Here is a 24,229-nt window from a genome sequence, read left to right as displayed (position 1 = left end):
CCCAGGGAAGGGACACTTGCTGAGTCAGGAGACCTCCCCAAAATCTCCCCCTGCACCTCTACAGCCATCACCCAATGCAGTGGTCAAAGCAACCCCAACACCTGCCCAAAACCCGTCGTGGTATTTGTTCACCTCTTTCCCAAATTCTGGAGCTGACGACTTCCAAGAGCCTGGCAAAAGAAATCAACCACTGAGATGAGGAAAAAACCAGATCAGACCAGCAGGTGGACAGGTTGGCTGGGAATCTTCCACAACAGGTGTGTAAACAAGGATATGGACAAAAAATACAGAGAGGCAAGACATGTTTGGAAGGGGAGCTGCCTCCTCCCCTCTCCCCAGCTGGTCCCTTGTGCCCCTCTGTCCTCCTCCGTCAGTCCCTCACGGGGAATGGCCAATTCCTGTCCTCATAGAACTTCTTCAGGCCCTGCAGGTTGACAGGGGGGAAGTAGGGCCCGATCCTCTTCCGAATCCACCACCTGCCCTCGCTGGCGTGCTTCCCCCCGGGCCGGCTGAACTTGTACTTGAAGTGTTCCCCACGGATCCACCTGCAGGAACAAAGCACAGGAGCTCAGGGTTTGGGAGGAGGCACAAAGCCCTCAGATCCCATTTTTGTTCCCCTGGATTTGGGAGTTTTTGAGCCTTTCCGTAGCCGGATGGAGAAATCAGCTCGAAGGTGTCCAGCCTGGATGGCTCTATATCCCGGTGCTCCATCCATCCATCCATCCTCAGGATGCCCACGGCTGGCAGCACCAACACAGCCATCCCTGCTGGAGCAAGACATTGGGGAGCTCCTGGGCCCCTCTTGATGCCACTTAGGAATGCTGGCATCCAAATGGGAATGATGCCCGAGGCAGAGGAGCTCCGCGCGCTCCCCACGCACCTCTCCACAGCCAAGCTGAAAAGAATAATAATAAAAGCAGGAATAATATAATTTTTTCTTTTCTCAGGCAACTCTGGGAGTATTTCTGAGGCAACTCTGGAGTATTTCTGCCCGGGATATTTTAGGGAGAGGGTTTCACTGCCACCCCAGCTGCCCCACCATCCCTCTGGCCCAGCTCCGTGGTTTCTGAGCGCGGCTCCGAGCGCCTGTTCCGTGGCTGCTCCGGGAGGTGACAGCGGAGCAGGGCTGAAGGCAGTGCAGAAAGCAGCATTCAGCAGTGTCGGGCAACACTCTGGGAGCTGCCCACGCCGTGGGCCGGGGGGTTGGGTCCCCCTTGATGTCGGGGTGCTGACAAGGCCCGCGGTAACACCCCCCGCCGCTCCCTCCTCCGAGCGCGTCGCCGCCGTCGCGGGGCGAGTTCATAAAACACCCCACAAAATAAAAATGTCAAAGTCGTGTCAGTGCTCATTTAGACCCGCTTTGCTCCACTACTCAAATACAAACCCTGCTACTGAGCGGGGCGCGGCGCTCCCGCAGCTGCGGGATCCCGGGGCGGCGCCTCGGCCAGCCGGGAACTTCCTTCCCACTGCTAAAATAATCAGGGACCACTCCGATGGATTTGCCGTTAGTGCTCGCCTTCGGAACGCCGAGGGGAGCGGGGCAGAGGGCAGGGCATGGATAAGGCTGTGCCCAATTAAAGGTTTGCTGCCAGCCCATCCCAACAGCTCAGTTCCAATCCTGCTGGTGCCCAGCTGGGCACGACAGGAAGGATTCTCCTGCCATGGGAACGTGGACTGCCCAGGGAGGTTTGGAGTCCCCATCCCTGGAGGTGTCCAAGGAAGGACTGGCTGTGGCACTCAGTGCTCTGGGCTGGGGGACAAGGTGGGGATGGGGCACAGGATGGACTCCATGGTCTCAGAGGTCTTTTCCAACAAAAAGGGCTCTGGAATTCTGTGTTCATCACACCCATCACGTTTTCCACAGAAGCTGTGGCTGCCCCATCCCTGCAAGTGTCCAAGGCCAGGTTGGACGGGGCTTGGAGCAACCTGGGCTAGTGGAAGGTGTCCCTGCCCATGGCAGGGCGTGGGACTGGATGAGCTTTAAGGTTTCTGTCAACCCAAACCACTCCAGGATTTTATGATTCTACAATTTCCATGTTTCCCCCTCCTCTGAGGAGGAAGGAAGGTAAATGGGAATAGGGGACAATGCCACAGCCCTGGCTGGGGTTTGGGATGCACAAACCTGCATCTCCCCCTAGAAATGCTGCCCTGCAGCTGCAGGCTCTTTTACAGCCAGGGCCATTCCTACATCCCTCTTTTCTGAGGCTGAGAAAGGCCAAACTGGGCTGAAATGTTACTCCCACAGGGTTTCCTTTGCAGGAGCACGAAAGTTTCCTGTTAATAATTAGAGCGCTACTGAGCAGCCACATCCCCAGGTCCAGGTACCCCACGGCTCCTCTCTGGGACAGTCAGAGATTCCCAAGCTGTGCTGCTTGATTGCTTTCTTGAATTCCAAAACCATATCCACCTCAAAAAACAGATCCATCTCCCCAAGAAGCTCCAGAGGTTGATTTTATGCCAATCCCTCTCCTGCTCCCCTCACTGTCACCAAGCTTTGGGGTTTTTCCTTTAAGTGACTGCAGAGCATCTCCCAAGCTGGACCCACCTCCATGTGCCCCCCAAAGGAACTATCTGCAAATCCCACCTGGCAAAATTCCCATTTTCTAGGGATGCAGGGCACAGTTGCCTTATCTGAGCTCTGGGGCAGACCCAGACATGAGGAGATGTCTCTGCTCAGCCACAGGCACCTTCTCCCCAACCTCAAGGACTGTCCCACAAGCCCTCTGGAATGAAAATTTCCTCGTCCTTTCCAATGGCCTTGCCTGCCCAGATTAACTCCTATCTATCATCTGATTTGGGATGATTTCTCCCATCTGTTCCCTGCCCATTAAAATGTTTGCCATCAAAGGCCCCGGCGTGTAAAACTAGAACCGTGTGAGCATCAAAGCGACCACGGCCCACTGAGGAGGCATTTTTGTGGCACAAACTTTGCCTTTCTATCCAACCAAAGTTCTGCTCAGAGCCCAAACCAATCTGAGAGTCCCCCCAACCCTCCCCAACCTCTAAATTCAGCCACCACTTGTCCCAGCCCTGGGGGGGCTTCCCCCAGTCTGTTCCACCAGGAATACTGGGATGCACGGTCCACCCCAGGATAAGATCCATGGAGACAGAGCTGCACAGCTCTGTGGGCTGTGGAATTTGTAAGCTCCATGGAGATGAGCTCTTCCAGGAGCTGAACCACTCGCCCAGGGATGAGCTGTAAAGCCCAGAGCTCTTCTCCTTTCCTGCACCCCCAACTTCTCTGGGATACAAGACTTGGAGCTTTCCATTGTGATAACAGAGGAACCAAAGAGCCTTCCCATGGCTGCAGCAGGAAAAACTGCAGTGGGAATGCCTCTGGACACCAACATCCCTCTGAGCATCCAAATACAGCAGCAGCATCCACACCCTGAGCTATCCATCCTCTCCATCCTTCCCGGGGTTAGGGACTGTGGGAGAGAGGCAGAAAACCTGGAACCCGTGGGAATATTTTCTTGCAGGGCTCATGATGTAAAAGCTGCAGAGTTTAATACTCACTGGAGCCCCTCATTTCAGGGCTCACAGAGTTTACAAGCTCTCCCAGTATTTATAACCTACCTGGGTGCCTCAATCCTGGAATTATGGGATTTCCCAACTCCTCCAGCGCTGCCTCACTGCTCCCGCTCCCTCCTCCTGGGATTCAGGGAGTGAACATCCTCCTGCACTCACAGGGAGAGCATTAACACCCCAGAGTCCATCATTTTGGGGTGTACAAGCCCCACCTGGAGCCCAGGAGAGGTTGTAACCGAGGTGAGACACCCGTGTGCAGAGCAGGACACCACGGCAGGTCACCTGAGCAGCAAGTGCTGGTGTTTTGTGCAAGTCTGGGGCTCCCACAAAGACCTTCCAGCTGGTGGAACGGACCCACAGGCCTTGGAGCCCACCTGAGGCAGGAGACTGAACCTGCAGAAACCTGGAGAAATGGGAACATCTTCAAGAAGGCCAGGAAGGAGCTGTGGGACCTCACCTGCATCACAAGGAGTCTGAGGCCCCAGGTGGTCACTGACTCGTGGGTCAGAGGAGACAGACAGGTCAGGAAGGATGATCCTGGCTGCAAGCAGTTTCCTGGGATTTACTGAGTAAACACAGCTCCTTCTGGCTCCTTGGGAAGCAACAGGCACCAGCTACCATTTAAAAATGGTTTTAAACTGAAAGAAGGTGGGTTTAGATGGGATACTGGGAAGAAATTGTTCCCTGTGAGGGTGGGGAGGTCCTGGCACAGGTTGCCCAGAGAAGCTGTGGCTGCCCCTGGATCCCTGGAAGTGTCCAAGGCCAGGTTGGAGCAACCTGGGCTAGTGGGAGGTGTCCCTGCCCATGGCAGGGGGTGGGACCAGATGGCATTCAAAGGAGATGGCAAGCCCTCTCTGCTATGACAACAACAAGGCACACAAAGGCCCCTTGGGCAACTTCTGAGCCCAACAGTGGTGCCAGGAGAGCGACGGAGCCGACGGAAGGTGGAGGATCACCCGGCGCCCAGGAGGACCCACCACCCTTCTGGGCAAGCACCCACCCTCCATCCCCACCCAGACTGGGCAAGGCCACGGCCTCGGGGAGGGCAGAAAGGCTAAAAATAATCAGCCTGATGTTTGGAAGCAGGGCCTGCAGCCCCGCAGATGCCCGGGAGCAGCTGTGCCGTGGCCGCCGGGGCGTCGCTCGTATATCAGCCCCTTATGACATCGCCCAACTGGACGTGTTAAAAATTAGCAGCAATATTGGAGTTGTTGGGATGGAGGGTAAATCTCCCAGACAGCTGTAATTAGTTCCAGAGGGTGCAGCTGTCTCCCTGCAACAGCTGAGGGGTTCCAGGGAAAACACCCGAGCCGGTGCTTTCTGGTGGAATTAATGGCCTGACAGGGCTGGGAGGGGGAAGAAAGAAACCAAAACACGGGGGCATCTTTGGGGTTTGGGAGGGGTGGTTTGTTTTTTTTTTTTGGTTGTTTTTCTTTTATCTCAGGGTTTCCCACTCTGCTGTAAATCAGGGAGCAAGTGGTGGTGGTGGAAAGCACAAATCCATCACGGTAACAGAGCCTCCATCATCGCTCTCCCGCCTGTTCTTGCCCTGGTAGTGGGAGGGATCATAAATCCAGCTGGGCCCAAGTCTGCAGAGTAGGGGCAGTTTTATGGGTTGCTTTTCAATGCCACTGACCCCCGAGGCTCCTGCAAGGTCTGGTAAGAGTATCCCATGGGCACTTTATCCTCAAAACTCCCTTGGGGGAGGTGGCATAGTGGGTTTTTTCCCCCATGGAACAGTTAGAAAGGGAGGCTCGGAGTCTGTGACTGTACCAAAGGCTGAGCAACCCCTGGGGGAAGGAAACCTTCCAGCTTTGGTTGACATCACCAAGGAAGAGAGATCCCATGGCCACAGGACACGTGGTGCTGTCCTGACCATGGGGAAGCTGCCCCACAGCCACCAGAGGTGACTGGAAATCAGATTTCCCACCCTGGGGGAAATCCTGGTGTTTTGGGATGAGCTCTGCCCTCCCTCATGTTGAAATACTGAGGTTGTTCTTACCAAAAGAAAATCCCTTAAACTCTCCTTCAGGACCATGGAATCATTTCATTCTGATAACATCTGACATTGTAACATTGATGATGAATTCAAGATTTTCTTTTCAATTATAATGCACAAGGAAAGAGGAAACAAACTGCAGTAAAACATCTCCCTGGTGAAACCCTGTGAGAAAGACAAACTCCCCCATATTTATACTTTTTCACCTCAGAGGATCCTGTCACCTCCCAGATGCCCATGAGCACCACTCCTGTCTCCTCCAAAAACATTTTGGGAGAGACCTTGCACCCAGATTTTCCAGGAAATCCCAGTGCCTGCCTGCCTCCAACAGCTCCAGAACTCCCTTTAACCATTTTTGGGGGGGTCCAAGCCCCACATTGGCTTCTACAATGTCCAAATATGACCAAGCCCTTCCCATGGCTTGGGATGTCTCCACAGATCCCATGGAAAAGCACCTCCACACCTTCCACCAAGGTCCACAGTGACTTCCATGGCCTGGGAATCCAGCCCAATGTGCCCCAAGTACAAAGTCCTGTAACTTTGGCACAACTGGGAAATAAATGGGCCATCAAATAAAAAAAAAAGAATCCCAAATGCCACATTCTTCCCGTGTTCCTGCAGCCAGGCAGCATCCAAAGGGAAGCACCACCTCCCTCACTAACACCACCACTACAAATCCAGGGCTTCACACACATGTTGGGGCTTTTTCAACAAAGTGCTACTATAATTGGAATAAAAGTCCTAAAGTGAACATGATTTAATATCAGAGACACCGAACACTTCAGGTCAAACCCAAAAACCCGTTGCTTTTTTTTCCCCCCTCCTGTAGGCAAATCTGATTTTTGTTTTCTTTTATTGTTGCAGCCTGTTTCCATGACGGTGTGTTAAACACTTATTAATTTCTCAGCCAAAGCCCTCCTGTTCAGATTTATGAGGGCTGGTGTTTTATGAACTATCCGCTGCACCAGAATATTTTGTAAATCCACACTCCCCCAAACATCCCCGGGATTCGAGTCCAGCTTCACGCTCAGCCAGGCTGGGCTCAACAATACCCTCATTTTTAATCAGTCACCTGTTTCTCATTTTCAAGTTTATCACACTTGAAAAAATACTATAATTTCTTGAGTTGTAAAGGAACCTACAAACTTTGGTCTCCGAAATTTCATTTCGAAGGCATTAACTCATTTTGAAAGTCCCTTGGCTATTTAAGGTGTAGAGTTTCCATTAACAGAACAAACTCCGTGGAGGATGGAGCGCAAGGTTCTTATGGAAAACAGTCCCTTCCCCTAATTATTTAGTCTAGCAGGGAATGAAAATAATTAAGTCTCAAAATTCCCTTTAGAGTGGAGGGAGGGGGGGAATATGGGAGGAAAATTAGGGTTTTTTTTTCCACCCAGCTACTGCAGGGAGCAGGGCCATGGTGGGAATGAAGGCTGGCAGCAGCCACAGGTGGGCTCTGGATCCTGGGTGAGGGCACAGGGATGGCCTTTGGAAACCTCTGGAGCTACAGCCACATGGAACTGTCTTTTCTTTCCAGGTGTTACTGCTAAGGGTTGAATTTAAGGTTTTTGTTCACAGCTGAAATGAAATTATAACAGGAATGTGATTGTTGCTGTCAGCGCTGAGGGTGCTGCTCGCAGGGAAACGTTGCTAAGGGGTCTGGATTGAAAAAGTAGGTATCCTGCCAAGGATATGGAATCATTTAGGTTGGGAAAAACCCTTTAAGACCATCCAGTCCAACTGTTCCCTCAGCACTGCCAAGGCCACCACTAACCCACATCCCCAAGTGCCACATCCACAGGGCTTTTAAATCCCTCCAGGGTTGGGGACTCCACCCCTGCCCTGGGCAGCTGTGCCAGGGCTGGACAACCACTTCCATGAAGGAATTCCTTCCTTATATCCAATCTAACCTTCTCACTCCCAGGCTGGATGGTGCAGACCATGGTTCTCCCAGGGCTGTGCTGTGGGTGCAGGGGCTCGTCAGCCCCTCTGGGAGCTTCAGTGTGCAACAAGGGGATGTTTAAAATTAAAGAAAGAAATAATATATTTTATTTATTTCTATACATATTATACCACCATCCCAGGTGTGAGCACCCACCTGTGCCCACAACCCTCACCCTCAACTTGGATAAAAATCTGGATCATAGGATCAGAGAATCCTGGAATGGTTTGGGTTGGAAGGGATCTTCAAGATCACCCAGTTCCACCCCCTGTCATGGGCAGGGACACCTTCTACTAGCCCAGGTTGCTCAGGGCCCACCCTGGTGCTTGGATTTGGCTCTCCAAGACCCAAAATATGACCCACACCTGGGATTCTGAGTGAAAAACATCCATGGGGTTCCAGGGGAAGTTCATTCCACACAGTGCTCTGGACCTCCATCCCTGTTTGCAGTGCATCCCCAGAGCCTCAAATGGAAAATATTAGCAAGAGCATAATATTACTTGAGTTGATCCAAAATGCCCCAAAAATGTTTTCTCAGCTAAAAATAACCTCATCAACAAAACAGACCCTTCTGTGAAAAACTTCCCTTTGTGTAAAACCTTGGAGTTTTCATCTGTGCCTTTCCCTGCCTGATGTTTGCTTTGTCTCTTCCTTGAAAACAAAAACAATTCCAAGACGAGCGTCCACAAAAACAACCAGTTCTGCAGGGCTGTTTTTTGTCTTTGAAACACCTCAGGAGGTCCCCTAGAAACGGTGGGTTTTGAACTGAGCTCACGAAGCAGAAAATCTAAAGCTGATGGGCAGGAAACCATCTCAGAAATCACCAAGTTCTGGCCAAGAGAAGCAACGCTGGGCCCTCCACGGACCCACCCGGGAATGGGCTCATCCAAAGGGTCCCCACCAGGGAGGCATCACGGTGCTGGCAGCACCTTGGTGTCCTCAGCAAACCCACCCCTATCTGAGACCACCTGAGTGCCACAAAACACAAACCCAACCATGAACAGAAACCACCCAGGCACGTCCAAGGTGGGGATGACGCGGAGCCCGAGTGAGTTCCTGCTCCCTTGGGATAACTCCAGACTCACCGGGGGGGTTCTCTGCCTGCAAAGGGGTTCGTGGCCATCAAGGACAAGGCCTCCTCTTCCTGGGCCAGCAGCTTCCCAGCCAAGTGGATGATCCATTCATTCTGCTCGTAGGTCTGGGGGAAGAAAGAAGAAATATAAATGTTAGGCACTGCTGGGCTTGTCGTGGAGTGTCACCGGCGTTAAAGGCTCCTGTGTGGTCTTTGGGGAGAGGTTTCAACTCATTTGGGTGGTAAACAACGGATTTCCCACTGTTTCAGCAAACATTCCATGGGATCCAACACCTCGAGGTCCAGAGGGAGACTCTGGCACCTGTGGGGAGCAGGGAGAGCTCCACTGAGTTTGTCTCATCTCTGCCACAGTTGGAGTGTTCTTGCCTATTCTGCCTCCAATGCTTCATTTAAATAATTCATTTGAGCAGCAAACTCCCCAGGGGAACAGTTTGAAAGGACAATCCATCCCTCACTTTAAACCAGGTTGTCTTCCCCTGTTGTGTTATCCACAGGAAAACAGAACAAAGTGACTCCTCTATTCCCAACTCCTGTCTCCTCTTTATTCCTTCCATGGGATCCATCCTCTTTACATTCCTTCCTCCTGGAGCCACTGACAGGGAGCAGCTCTGGGACCAGCAGCCCAGGCTGCAGTGGCAGAGCTGGACCCTCTCCCTGAGAGAAGCAGGGAATTGGACTCCATGATCCCTCTGGGATCCCTTCCAACTCCAGATATTCTCTGATCCTATGATTTACCTCCCCACAGCAATCCACACATTCCTGCTCTTCACAGGGATTCTTGCTGAGGCTCCATAAAAACCATTTCTCCTTCTGGGTGACTTTCTGCACCTTGTACTTCCCTAAGATTTCTTTTTTTCCTCCTTTTTCAGCGTGTTCCTAACTGGAATTTGGACTCCAAGCAGTAGGGGACACTGTGGGAAAGCGAAACCCGGGAGCTGTACCTGCGGGGCTGTGACTGACACAGAGCATGGAGGCAAAGCTGCTCCCCCTTGGAAAGGCAAAGTTTGTTATTTCCGTTGCTACGGGAAACGGGAGAGAAAGGAGATGGAAAACACGGAGCGCCGCTGGGACGGCCCGGGCAGGGCAGCTCTGCCTCGTGGGGTTCCTGCCCCGGGCTCATCACAGTTGAGAGGAAAACCACAGTTATTAAAGCCAACAACGTTTAAAAAATGCTCATTGTCCCCATTCCCCTGGTTCTGTCCCATCCCATCACCCGGCTCCTTCCACCCGCTGTCTCCTGCACGGATGGAGTTGGGGATGACTCCCACCAGGAGCAGCCCCATGCTGTGCTCTGCCACCCCCATGGCCAACCTCCAGCACATCCCTCTCTCCACCAGCATTCCTGACACCAAGGGGGTGGTGAGGGTGGATCTCAAGGAGGGACAGGACAAGTTCAACCCCCACGGACCAAAGCAGAGGGGGTGCAGAGATCTGGGAGTGAGGAGCTTGGCATCACGTGGGAAGTTACACACAAGCCTTGCAAATCTCACAAAACCTGCAGGGAAGGTTGGCACCATCCCTGCCAAAGGCCCCACCATTGTCACCACAGTCTCCCTGTCCCTCAGCAGCTCTGCCACGCTGGAGATGCTCGGCTCAGGCTGGGATTTGGGAGGGCAGGGGACACTCTGGGACCTGCAGCGTGGGGAATCCACGGTTGTGGAGCTCCCCAGAGGTGTGACAGCAATGGCAGAGATCAAAGATCCTGAGTCAGATCTTCAGCACCCCATGCCTCTCTGGATATTCTGTTTTCAAGGATGATTTTAAGTGTTATTTCTAGGAGAGTTTGGGAGATTTGAGGGTTCCTGTGTGCAAGCTGGGAAGGAATAGGAGAATAGAAACAGGGATCACCAGCCTCTCCAAGTTAAAGCTCGATGGAGGCTCCCAAACCTTCCAAAGCTGATTCAGAACCAGGAGGCTCTGTGAGGGTGGGATCAGCTCCCTGGCTCCCATGGCCTCCAAATTGTTAATTAGCAGCTCCCTGCACACGAGAGTTGGACTTCTGGTTTGTAAAGTGTTTTTCTTGTAAAATTTACAACACGTCTGGCCCCAGCGAAGTCTGCGGTGAGAAATTTCCACCCGGTGCAGCTCCACCCCCTGCCCCGGGTTTGGATCCTGCCCCTGCCCAGGGTTTGGATCCTGCCCCTGCCCAGGGTTTGGATCCTGCCCCTGCCCAGGGTTTGGATCCTGCCCCTGCCCCGGGTTTGGATCCTGCCCCTGCCCAGGGTTTGGATCCTGCCCCTACCCAGAGTTTGGATCCCATGGGAGCCGGGAGCAGCCCTAAGGACCCCGCTGGTTAACTCATTACTCTGCAAAGTGAGAAGGTGGCAAAGGGAGGGGAAGAAAGGAGTCCAGCAGATCTGAGCTGCATCCAGGGAAGCATCATCCCCCGAGGTGGGAAAGTGATGGTTCCTCTGTGGATCCAGAGACCCAGAACAGGGTGTGTGCATGGTCAGGATGGGGGGTTTGGTGATGGTGCCAGCTCTGAGTGTGCAAAACAGAGCCTGAACCACCCAGTGGATTAGTGATAATAATAAAAAATCCAGGATAGGTGCACATGTTGCTGTAAGGTGGGCAGGTGTGTTTTGGGGTCACCTTTAGGGTTTGGATCTTCACCAAGCAGAGAGAGAAGCAGCAGAGACTGACCCTGCACAGAGATGGCTCCTGGGGCTGCTCCATTCCCATCCACACATGGACACGGATCAAGGCTCCCACACCTGCCCCTGCCCTCCAAACACTGGGGCTGCAGCTCCTGCCATGCCAGGCTGGGACTACTGGGGAACCCGTGACCCACACAGCCTGGGCAACTGGGGAACCAGTGACCCCCAAAGGAGGCACATGCCACAGTCCTTTTATCTTTGGAGAGTTTTCTTTCTGTTTTAGCACAGAAAGCGATTAAGGGACCTAAACATGGAAAAAACCCCATCAACTCAATGAACTGAGAAAGGCAGGGCAGAGGGGAAGGTTCCCAAAGCGACATGACCCTCCCCACAGAGCTGAAGCCTTTTGTGTTCACGGACACTCCATGCAGACCCACAGGATGTGAGGGGCAGCTCTCCAGCCAGCTCATCCTTATCTGTCCTCACAGCTGGCACCAGCCCTCAGAACCTCCAAAAATCAGGTTTTAGGGATAATAGGGTGGACTAACAAGACCTGGCTCTAAGTGCTAAGACCCCACAAGTTTTCATTTCCTGATGGGTTCCACCCTCATGCCATGCTCATGCAGACACTTCCCCCCATCTTTCTGTGCCAGTCTTGCCCCAAATGATCCTCTGGGACAGGGATTTGCTCCTTCTCCCACCCACACGTGGCCCAGCACGGGGTCACCGGGTACCTGCACCTCCTGAGCAACACTGAGATGTCTCTCCAACCTGCCCTCTCCACTCAGCCACTTTTCCAACAGTGTTCTCACCTTGAACAGATTAACTTGTGTACAGGAGTGTTTAATAACTTTACAGAACCTAAAACCAAATCACTGCTAAGTCAGGAACAGCGAGGAGCCGGGCGAAGGAGCCACAGCAGCAACCGAACTGTGCAGATAACAGAGCAAAGGGAACGTTATCATCCCAAAAAACACACATAACCCCCCCCCAGCACCACAGGGAACATGTTCCCAACTGAAATAATAATAATAAGAGCCCTTTTCCTCTGGCTTTAATTGGTCATTTAATGAAAAAGGACTGTGGATTAGTGCGGCGGTTTATTGAATCTCGGGGCTGGCACAGGCGCTCGGGAGGAGGGAACGCCGGGATGCACATGTGGGAACAGCTGGAAACTTGGCACAGGAGCCCGGGGTTATTATTTCCCGGGGTTGGGAGCCCTGTACGGTCTCACATTGGAGCTGGTGGCTGACACAGGGGCAGGGGAGGGTCACACTTCCCGCGTTTTTTGTGTCACGGCTGAGGGAATTCCACCATCCTGGATATCTGCACTCAATACTCACACTGCTCTGTCCTCTGCTGTTTCCCCCTCCTTAGCTAAGCACCTTCAACTGTCACTGTTTAGGGAACGTGGGTTCTCAGGGGACATTGTCTGTGTCCCATAGAAAACAGGGCACAACAAACACATCCCTTTGTTATTTCGTATTATTCCAGCCCCTGCTGTTTGCTGCCACTCCACCCCACTAATGACTCACTCACATCATTTCTCATTATCTCAAATAACCACACAGAATCCCTGAATGGTTTGGGTTGGAAGGGACCTTAAAGCCCATCTCATTCCATCCCCTGCCATGGGCAGGGACACCTTCCACTAGCCCAGGTTGCTCCAACCTGGCCTTGGACACTTCCAGGGATGGGGCAGCCACAGTTTCCCTGGACAACCTGTGCCAGGGCCTCACCAGCCTCACAGGGAAGAATTTCTTCCAACTTCATCTCTTCCCTTGTATTAGATTCCCAAAGAGACAAGCTGTGTCTCCACAGGTCTGGCCTAAGGTACAGGATCTCAGCAGGGGCAGTTACTCACTGAAATCCATCCCTTCCTCCATCCTACCAGAAAATCCTTGGGAAAGCAGCTGCTCCCTGAAGGAGGCAGGAATAAAAGGCTGCATGAAAGAGCAGAGCAAGACTTTGGGAACCAGCTCTTAGATCCCACCTATCCAGGGAAACAGTGCAGCTGGCACAGCTCCCGTATCACCTCTGCATCGGGAAAGAAAAGTCACTTTGTTCCAGAACAGAGTCTAGACAGGCAGGTACAAGGGCCACTGTAGACAACAATCATTCCCTGCACGGACAAGGTCTGACTCTATTTATACAGCCCATGGCACGATAGGATATGGGGCTGGTTTGGGATCCTGGGCTCTTCCATGGCAATGGTGCTGCTGGAGGTGAGTCCTCCCCTGAGCCAACCGGGAGCTCGGGGCTTGGGAATTGTTCACGTTCACAGGGAGACAACTAAACACAGGTGAAAGGAGAAAATAAAATCCTTCCAAGCTGAACACGGACCAAAATGCTGCAATGGAAAATGGAAGTGAGCTGAGGCCTGTGTTTGTAGAAGGGGGAAGAAAGGAAATGTAAAAGGCTGAGCTTGGTACAGCGAGCACGAGGCTGAGGTTTTATTGCTCTACAAACACCTCCTCCTCCATTCTGCTGCCGTGCAGCTTTTTCCTGAAGCACCTCCTGGCTGGGAGAGCGAGATAACAGAGGCCTGAATAAAACATTTCACAAAGACATTAATCTGCCTCCTCTGTAAGTGGTGTTACCTCTCCTCGGCTCTTCCAGCTCGTGCGTGATAACGTGAAGTCTCCAGCACGACTCCCTGACCCAGGGGAGAACCTCAGAGCATCAATCCTGCTGCTGGAGGTTCCCTCTCCTCTCAGGAAGGCAGCTGAAGAGTATTTATAAATAACATCATATCTGGAAAACACACATTGCTTCTCAGAGCATCCCAAAAGACTTTTGGAGCAGCCTCAAGGTACAATCCAGCAAGACCCTGAGCTTTAAAACCAATATGAAGACAGCAACAGCTTTGTTATTCTTGAGCAGTTATTATTTGGGAAGCAGCAAGAGGGTGCCTCTGCACTGGCCAAATGCAGTCCCCAAACAGAATAAATACCCTTCATGCCATAGTAAGGAGAGAAAAAGCCTTCCCTTTGATTTTTCCTTACTCAGAGCACTGAAGGCTTTTCCACTTCTGCCACTGGTGGAGAGCAAGCCCTTGGGATGATAAACAACTGGCTTTTGTGAAGTCCCAGACTTCCCACTACCAGCAAAACTGACCAACTTGAAGCCCCAAAACTATGAGCAGCATTTTGTTTTCTGGTTTGTTATTTATCAACGATCTGATTCCACCCACAGCCTGCCAGAAATTGTATTTCTGTGCCAGCAGCACAGCCCCACTCAGTGCTGGGTTGTGATGGCTGAGCTCCTTCTAAAATGCCACCATAAAGGAGAAGTCAAATAATTACAGAAGGGTGGGCACCAGTAGCTGGACGACAGATAAAGCTTTAACAGTTTGTCTCCAGCTTCTGTAAAAACAGGATGTCTTTGCACTTACACAGGGAACTGTCAAGTGGGGAAAGTTATTCCTAGTGCTTAACCTGAATTTTGTGAGATTAAATCAGATTCTGCCATTTCAGCCATTATTTACTCCCTGTGAGGGTGGGGAGGTCCTGGCACAGGCTGCCCCTGGATCTCTGGAAGTGTCTGGATGGGGCTTGGAGCAACCTGGGCTAGTGGAAGGTGTCCCTGCCCATGGCAGGGCTGGGACTGGATGGGCTTTAAGGTCCCTTCCAACCCAAACCATTCAGGGATTTGATGATTCTCCACAGGGCTCAGATGCCTGGTGGCATCTGCAAATGTGCCATTCCTTTCAATTAAAATCACAATATCCCAGAATGGTTTGGGTTGGAAGAGACCTTAAAGCCCATCCAGTCCCACCCCCTGCCACGGGCAGTGGTTCCTCTTAAAAATATGCATTAAGTTGACTCAGCCCTTGGTTTAAATTGCTTTGATGGAGGTGAGTGGTCCTGGGTGACCAACAAGCCCCTGAACATCAGCTCCTGGCTGATGGACACGTTAGTTTTGCTGGGAGCCCCCCCAGCCCCCTCTGCCCCCAGTGCCCGGGGGATCAGCAGGCACAGCTTGAGGCAGCACTGAGAAACAACTGAAAAGGGTCCCACAGATCTCCACACATTCCTGGGGGGTTTTCCCCTTCTGCAGACGGGAAGAAGCAACTCAGACATGTTTCTGGATGGGTTCTATCCCTGCCAGAACTAAATGAAGGGCTTCAGTTCAGAGCTGCAGCACCCTCGGGATGGCGAGACACACGGAACAAAGAGGGGATTTAGAAAACAAGTGAAAAGGCACATTATATTTAGATAATAAAATTAACATCATGAAAATTGTTTCCTGGAAAATAATGCCGTGTAATACATGTAATTATGGCACTGCTGGCACGGTGATTAAGAGGCAGCAAGTAATAAATTGTGATTCAGAGGTGGAGCAGCACCACCGGTCCCCACCAGGGCTGTGCTGGTGGTCACCCCCTCCTTGTGCCAAGGGCCTGGCTCCCCCTCCTTGTGCCAAGGGCCTGGCTCCCTGTGCTCCAGAGCTTCAAAGTGAATCCCACAGCTACAGCCAAGGTGGAAAGTTTTGCAGGAAACCCCGAGCGCGGGACGGCGTCGTATGTCAAGCGGTGATGAGGTGCAAAGAGGAACCTGTCAGGAGCAGCACAAAGGGATGGTAAATATCCTTCCCCCAAGTCCTTGGCTTTTCCACAGCCTGTCAGAGCTGGATATGTCAGCTCCTTACCTGGCCACTGCCAACGAACTGCAAAACCAGCCCCGGGGCCGCCCTCTTGGAGTGACGGGGCAGACGGCGAGCAGTGGTGGAGAAACAGTCCAGAGCTTCTGCAAACAAATTAAATCTAATCCAGAGGCTGAAGTAACTCGGTTTTATGGACTCTGTAAACTACCACGCGGGTTTTGAAAAACTGGTCTGGCTGCACAAACTTCTGGGCTTTCAGCTTCTGGTCCCCCATCCTTTCCACAGCCCTGCAGGACTCGAGGCAAAACAACGCTCCAAGGACAGGGACTTTTCTGGCTGCCCAAGGAGGAGCTGGCACCAAATATACAGCTCCCAGTGTTCAAACTCGGCCATTCCAAATGGGATTTACTTCCATGCTTAAGCAGGTATTTACATGCCTGAACACCCAGAGCTGAAAACACTCACTGCCATGCCCAGGTGCCTTCCCACTGTTTTCCACAAGTCATCTCCATTTTCCAGAAGGTTTTTTTCTCCTTTCTGCACCTTTTGTTAATGCTCCTTCTCAGCAGGGTCTGAAACTGCTTCACAGAGACCTGTGTGCACTGAGGGCCCCCGGGAAAGTCCCCAGGGGCAAGAGAGACATGGGAGCTCTGCAGGAAGCACACGCTGGGATGGCTGGGAAGGGGCAACACACCCATTTCCAGATAGTGTTGCCATAGTGGGAGGTGGGCTGACAGACCCACCCTAAGGGAGGGATGCCCTCTCCTCCTGCCAGTGCAAGGAGACCCACAACGCTAATTGCTGCTAATTAGCTGCTGTGGACACACTTCAACAGGCTCCAGCAACCCCTGGTGTCCAGGTGAACAGAAACACCCAGGGGAACCTTTCAGTGAATCAAACACTAATAATAAGGAACTAAACACTAATAAGGAATTAAACACTAATAATAAAGATGTGAAGAGGCTGAGTTATTTCCTCTTCCTCCTCTTTCCTGGGTGGAACACCTGGCCTGGCCCTGTGGAGAGATGGAACTGGGATGCAGCAGCATCCCTCGGCATCCCTGAGCAGGACTCACACCCAGCCCTCCTTCAGCTTTAAACCTCAGATCTCTTTCTATTCTAAAACCTTGAGGACATTCCTACCCCAGAAACAGCCTTTCTCTCACCTCAGAAACAACCTTTGCAGGGATGAGTTGATTTCTTCTCTGCTCAGAGCCCTCCCAAAACACAGGTTTAAACCACCAGCTCCCACCCGCCCTCTGCACCTTTCCGGAATGCCAGGCTGGACTTGGAAGCTTGGCTGTGGTTTTCCTGAGGGATAAGCCATACCTAATGCAGATTAAATGAAATTCCAGCACACTCAAACCAGCGGGGTAAATATCCAAGCATGGCCAGAGCACCAGAGTTATGTCATCGCCCAGGAATCCCAACGGCGCCGAAACGAAAATACCACAAAGGAAGCAAACAGAGGAGTTTGGGGCAGAGGGAAGAGGATATTCCAGGAGAGGATGCAGGAACAAAGAGATAATCTCAGATGGGTTTGCTTCATGCCACTCAAGCCTCAGTTTTGTAAAACCCAGTCCAAGCTCTCGTGTCACGCGGGCAAGATTTGCAAAATAAGCTCGAAGAGACATGAGAATTAATATTACAAGTTTCCCCCCCCCTTATTTAATTTATGGCTGTCACCTGTTTGCTGATACCATGTGGGGAAACCATTTTGAGGGACCTTTTACCCACGTGTAGGCAGGTGGGCAGTGGGGGCTGGTGTCCCCAGGGGTGTCCCCGACACCGATCCTCGCTCTTGCCGAGAAACAATTAAAAAACCTCCCAGAAAACTGCCAAGAGTTTCACTAGACCAGTAGCAGACATCCCTTAGGAATACAACTAACTCAGCTGAGGCTTCCAGCGTTCCCAACACAGAGTAAATCCATGTTCATTGTTTTTCCTGGTCAAGGAAGACCCAGGTCTCGGAGCACCCAAGGGCAGGTACCTGGAAGGCAGCGAACCACATGAGCCAGTCCAAGCGGTAGTGGTAGGGGGAGATGAAGCACGGCCTCCTCTTCAAGTCCCCAGGCTTGCACTTGAAGTCAAACTCCTCCCACACAGCAGTGGGGTCATTGGGATCCAGGCTGGATGTCCCCTGAAGGATGACTTCTGTCCTCTCCTTGGTAATGCTGTGGAATTCAACAGGATATTGTTATTTGTCTGAAGTTGTGTAAAATCAGAGGATCATGGGATGGTGTGGGTTGGAAGGGATCTTAAAGCTCATCTTGCTCCCTTAGGGACACTTTCCACTAGCCCAGGTTGCTCCAAGCCCTGTCCAACCTGGTTTTAGGCACTTCCAGGGATGGGGCAGCCACAGCTTCTCTGGGCAACCTGTGCCAGGGCCTCAGCACCCTCACAGGGAAGAATTTCTCCCTAATATCAAATTTACAAACACTGGTTCATGAGAGTCACTGTGGGACACGAGTCACTGGCCTGGTGGTACAGTTGGATCCTGATGGGTCAAGTCCCAGAGAATCTCTGGGCCCAGCAGCCTTTTCCCTGTGCAGCAGCAAAGCACAGGGAAAGCTTCAAATTCCACGTCCTTCCCTCCATCACCTGCAGCTGGGCCAGTCCCAGGAGGGACCATAGTCCAAACAGATGATTCCCACAGAAATGGGTGAGTCTGGTTCTGGATCAGAGGCAGGTCATGTGCACTCCCTCTGTGACAGAGCAGCAGGGATGGCAAACTCCAGGCCATGGAGAGTCCCCCTGAACACACCATCACCAAGTCCTCCAGGAGCTGCCAGTGACACTCCCTGCCCCCAAGAGCTGCTTCCCACAAGGAACACAGAACCACCTAAATCTGCCCATCAAAGCTGTCCAGCTCCCAACACCCTTTTAAATTTTTCAAACTTTGGTCTCTCTTCCTCCAACCCAAAAAACTGAAAGTTTGGAAACATGCAGCCTCCACCTTCTCCCCTGATGCTCCCAGGGACAGATGCTCCAAACCCAAGGAATTCTGTGCTTATAATTGTTACCTACATTTAATAGATTTCTGGATTCTCCAGCCAAATCCCATATTATGCACTGGGCTGAGTTATGAGCCATGGCCAGCTGCCCAATGGTTGGAAACACACTGTAAATCAGGGACACCAAATTACTAATAAAAGTATGTTCCTACTGTGTGATTCAAAATATGTCAAGTTTCACATAATCGTATATTCATTATAAGCTGCAATCCTCTTTTTATTGGTTTACATAGGCTGGAATTACAAACATATTACAGCAGCATTTCATCACATGCTCTTTAGGTCCTGGTAACTGTTGAAACAGAAACCATAGACTGAAGAAGAAAAAGAACAACAACCCAAAGAAAACAATCTCCCGTAGCTTCCCCACTCCAGCCTTCAAAGAGGTTCAGGGGCTATTTCTCCCACTCTCAAAAAAAGAGGAGAGATTTTCACATTTTCAACAATTAGTGTTGGTATTTTTAATAATTTTTTTCCTAGCTTTTTTTCCTTCCACAGAAATTTCTGCTATTTGAAAAATCAGGGAAGACATCACATTCCTTTGATGTGTCCTCTGCACCTCCAGTGCTCGTGGTGAGACCTGCTCCTCCCCTTCAGCTGCTTGGCCAGACCTTTAACAGCCAAACTGCTTCACCTTCTATAAAATATACTGATTTACTGTTGGCTTCTCCTGTGGGACCTTGTCCAGAGACCACTAACCAAGAGCTGCCCATCCCTCATCTCATCTCAGGCCTCTGGGGAACATCCCGTGGCCACCATGACCAGGTGGTGGAAAAGCCAGAGGTCCATGGAGAGGGGTCTGGCCCTCTGGAACAACCTGATGATGCAGCCCTGTTCCTCATCATCTTCCCAGCTGGAAGAGGCTGGGAGGGACAGCACATAAGAAGGGTTATGCTGAGCCCAGCTGTGGCTCACCTAAGCTTAAGTCCCCAGAAAACCCAGACTCAGATACTTAAAAACCAGCCCAAACCAGTCTGGTTCCAAACACAGCTGGAGATTCTTCCCTTGTCCACCCCACCTTGCAGCCCTGACTGGGATTTCCTGAGCTGGAGGCAGCAGCCAGGCTGCTGTTGGCCTTGTCCTCTCAAATCTTCTTTTTTGAGGCCATTTATACTTTTGTCTCCACAGTTTCCTGTAGCAACGAATTCCCCAAGTCACTCGTTGGGAAAAGCACTTCCTTTTGTTGGCCCAAAATCTGCTACCCAAGAACTGCTGTGAATATTTACATGAGGGAGAGCAGAAGTGCACAGGGGAAGAGAGGTTCCCCATAAATAAAGAGGGCTGGTGATGGTGAAGAGTATCCACTGGATGAACTCTCTTGTGGAGATTTTCATCCTGCTGTTCCATTTGCTGCCTCGACAGAACGAGCCAATTAAAAGCAGCTCAAAGAAAATAAATTGTGACTCAGTGGGAAAGAAACCTGCTCCTTTTCTCCTTCCTTCTCACAAACAGATATTCCATAAAATGTAGTTCAGTGGGAAAGAAACCTGGTCCTTTTCTCCTTCCTTCTCACAAACAGATATTCCATAAAACGTAGCTCAGTGGGAAAGAAACCTGCTCCTTTTCTCCCTCTCTCTCACAAACAGATATTCCAAGTCTACTGGCTCCCGGCAGGATTTCTGTTCAGATTCAAGGCACACAGACTGTGTGGCTTTGGAATATCCTGGGGAAGAGGAGCAGAGCCATAGGAAGTGCCATTAAACAAGGTGTACCTCCCAAAAGCTCCGTAGGTGTTGACTATCCTGAGGGGGTTGAAGGAGGTGTTCATGACCTGTCTGGAGTTGAGCAGGTTCAGCACCACGGGCACGCTGAGGTAGGCGAGGAGGAGGCCGAAGGAGATGTTCACCACCCTGCGGATGTGGCAGCCTGTGTGGGACACACAACCAGGCCAGAGGAAGGTGATTTCCCTCCCAGTGATGGGCTCTGCTTCCCCCAAGCCCCCCTCCCCGTGGGACCCCCCCGTGCTGGCCCAGCCACCGGCCACCACCCCCCGGCCTCGCTATCGCTGCCCGGATCTGCCTGTCTCTAAATAGTCTGAGAAGGGGCTAAAAGGAAAAATGTCTGAAATGTAACATTAATCACTGCTTTCATCCGGGGGGAAAAACCACAGCTGGCACTTGCACCTTGCTCAGAATCTCCCTCCTGGTTCGGGAGCCGTGCGTGGAGTTCCTCCAGCGCCCGCGGCCCCGTTCCTGCCTCCTCCTGCTGCCCCAGGCTCTCACCATCCTGGCTCATGGTCCTGCTCCAAAATCTCTGTCCCTTATCGTTTCTGGATGAGATGTGTGCTGCTTTGCCAGCCCTTTGGAACAGGGTTTGCAGGGGCAGCACAGGATCCCAGTCTGGACAGACACTGCCACAATGAGACAAATAAGCAGAGGTGACCCCCCCAGGGGCTCCTTCCCTCATGGCCCTTTTGAATTTATTTAACATTAACAGCCAAAGGATCAGATTCAAAGCAATTGTGTGGAGCTTTCCCCTTATCTCTGCAGGAGAGGGATGTTTATTTGAACCTCTCTCAGAAGCTCTTAATAATTGTTTAGTCTGAGAACATTTCTGGAGAATCGTTTGAATGGGGAAGGAGATGCCTCCCCTCGCTCCCTGAGCTGCTGGGGATGAGGCTGTCGGGCATTTTTTCCTATTTTAGATGGGCTGAACTTCCTACCCTGTAATTAAAGAGCAGGTAGAGACACAGAGCCCCCCACCTGGCTCCTCAGCTCAGTCCATGGCTGTGCATGGGCTGTTTGTCCTTCAGCAGGTGGTGACCATCATTGCCATCATTCCCTTGGGGTCACAGCTGCTCAGCCGGAGAGAAAGAGGGGTTAACACAAGGAAAAAAATAATCCAGATGGCAAGGATGGAGAAAAACCTGGGGAAGGAGCACGGGACATGAGCCAATGGGATCTGGCTGGGAATTGGGGATCTCAGCAGGAATCACACAGACCCTTCAAGGATGTGTGATTTGTAAAATCAGGTCATGAGCAGGGGATGCCTGGGCACCCTCCTGTTCTGCTCTGGTGACTCAGAGTGAGGGCTCCTCTAGACCTCTTGGCACACAGCTCAACAACCTCTGCCTCCTCAGCAGAAAAAAACACACAGAAACCCAAATTCCCAGAATATTACAGATATCCTACCCCTGTGGATTTCCTTTTTTGAACAGGGACACATCAACCCTCCAGAGCAGTGGCATGTAGGGATGGTTCTCCTTGCTTGGATGCCCTGGCTTAGTCAGGTTTTCTGGAGAACATGACAAAAAAGGAGCAAGATCCTCGAAACCAGGATCTTCCTTCCCCTCATGGTGACTCACAGCAAAGAGGAGCCCTTTGGCTTCTCCTCCTGAAAGGAAGGTGCAACCTGAGTGTTGTTTGGGACTGGAGGCATAAAGAGAGTTGGTAGGAAAGCTTGAGGCTCTCCCAGCCCCTAAAGCAAAGCTACGGGAGGGGAAAAGCTGATACAGATTTATTCCAGCAAAATCTGTAAAATAAGAGACACAGGAAGTTTAATGAAGCTGCATTAGCTGCTGGAACCAACATTTTTGGTTCCTAAGCTGCTTCTTGGTGGGTGACAAAGGACTAAAGACAGATGCTAGCTCTTGTTGACATTTTTCATTCTTCTGACAGATGTTCAGGGTATTTAAAGAGGAGCATCTGTGATTGCTGTTGATATTACAGGCAATTTGTTGCTTATATGTGGTTTAGAAAAATGCTACAAACACAACTCTACATCTGTTACACAGCACCACAGAAACACCCCAGTGTTGCCTCTTCTGGAGCAGAGCTGCTTGAAAACTGCCTTGGGAAGGGAACATCCATCCCCTTCTTCCAGTTCAACCCTCCTTGTATTTGGTTTTCTGTATTCAGGGTCTGAACATGAGTTCACCTCTTTCCTGCTTTGGGGAACTCACTCCCTGCTGTGACAGTGCCCATGTCAGCAAGTGGTGGCCACAGGCAGCTGCTCCTTCCATTATCCCAAGTGTTCCAAGCCCTGTCCAACCTGGCCTTGGACACTCCCAGGGATCCAGGGGCAGCCACAGCTTCTCTAGGCAACCTGTGTCAGGGCCTCCCCACCCTCCCAGGGAAGGATTCCTTCCCAATATCCCATCTAACTCTGCCCTCTGGCAGTGGGAAGCCATTTCCCCTTGTCCTGTCCCTCCAGGTCCTTGTCCCAAGTCCCTCTCCAGTTCTCTTGGAGCCCCTCTAGGCCCTGGAAGGGGTTCTCAGGTCTCCCTGGAGCCTTTTCTTCACCAACGTGCCATGGAGGAGAGAGCAAGAGAGGACATGGCTGCTTCTGCACCCAGCTCCTGACCCCACCTCAAACCACTCTGGGTGTTCCATCCTTAACTTCAAATAGTCCAAATTAAAAGAAAAAAAAAAAAAAGACAAAAAATAATAATCACAAGATAAATTGTGCAACTCCACCTCCTTATTTTGGGCTGGAATCTGATGCTCACTGGGGTGAGAGCAAAGAGCACACTGACTTTCAAGAGCTGCAGCTGCCTGGACTCTCTGTGGACACCAGCCCTGCATGGAGGATGTGTCCTGGTAGCAGTGTCTCCATGGGAATCTCCCCCTGGCAATGTCCCCGTGGAAATCTCCCCCTGGCAGTGTCCCCACAGTCCCCCTTGAACCAACCACCAGCTTCACGTCCCCGTCAGCACCACGAGGTCCAGGCAGCCTCCACCCCAAGAGAGCCCTCCCTGCCCACCCAGCTGTGCTCCAAAGGAGGTGAGAGCTTTGGAGCCAAGCACACCAGACACGCCTCTGCCTGACTTTTCCCCCTCTGGCAAGAACTCACCCAGGGGAAGCTTCTCTGCCTGTTCCTCCCGGAGCTGCATCCGCGCCGCCCGTTCCCTCACGGCCCCGCGCCGGGAGCTGAACAGGAATGCCAGGCTGGCATCGTCGAAGCAGGCGATGCTGGGCACCATGGTCAGCCAGTTCAGGAAACTCAGGTTCCCACTGATGATCAGGAGCACCTAAAACGGAAAGAAGGCACCAGAAGGTGTTTAACCTCCTCAAATTCCACCAGAAAAGCGCGGCGGTGGATTTTAGCGCCCTAACGGAGACTTTGTGGATCTTCCAGGATGGCAAACCTTTCCTCCCTGCCCAGATGTATTCCTGAGCTCACAGTGTGAGCTTTTCCCTTGCTTTTAGCAGGAGAGGGATCAGCCAGGGGTATAGAGTGACTTGATTTCCATGGTGCTTCTGGCCCCACGGGAATTCCCCGCTTCCCGCTGCTGCCCAGGGCTCTGGGACAGCAACACTCCTGGAACCCTCTGGGAGGGAAATAATGCCTTAAATGCAGAAGTGTGCATTAGAGAAGCTTTTTTGGTTTTTGTTTGTTTGGTTTTTTTTTTAATTTTAGCTTCTGTGAACCTGGAACAGGACCCAAATCTCCCAATTACAAACCCAATGTCTCAATTACAAGTCCTCCCCGACATATCTGCGTGACCTGGAAT

The 24,229-nt window shown here is 51.7% G+C and overlaps 1 protein-coding gene across 2 annotated transcripts in view; it reads right to left on the bottom strand.

Moving 5' to 3' along the window:
- Positions 1-225: 225 nt before the first annotated feature.
- The window catches only part of LMF1 (lipase maturation factor 1), a 159,902-nt gene continuing 135,898 nt past the window's right edge, over positions 226-24,229 (bottom strand). For both annotated transcript variants that reach the window (XM_032704435.1, XM_032704436.1), the window contains exons 7-11: positions 23,569-23,746; positions 20,490-20,643; positions 17,754-17,937; positions 8,555-8,667; positions 226-545 (exon numbers count right to left, since the gene is read on the bottom strand). In XM_032704435.1, the coding sequence (XP_032560326.1) occupies positions 371-545; positions 8,555-8,667; positions 17,754-17,937; positions 20,490-20,643; positions 23,569-23,746 (804 nt within the window). In that variant the 3' untranslated portion in view covers positions 226-370. The remainder of the gene's footprint in view (positions 546-8,554; positions 8,668-17,753; positions 17,938-20,489; positions 20,644-23,568; positions 23,747-24,229) is intronic.

This window comes from Chiroxiphia lanceolata, chromosome 16 (assembly GCF_009829145.1).
Source record: "Chiroxiphia lanceolata isolate bChiLan1 chromosome 16, bChiLan1.pri, whole genome shotgun sequence".
In the NCBI taxonomy this organism is placed as follows: domain Eukaryota; kingdom Metazoa; phylum Chordata; class Aves; order Passeriformes; family Pipridae; genus Chiroxiphia; species Chiroxiphia lanceolata.
Note: the sequence above shows the minus strand (reverse complement) of the source record. Positions and strands in the feature narration are given on the sequence as shown.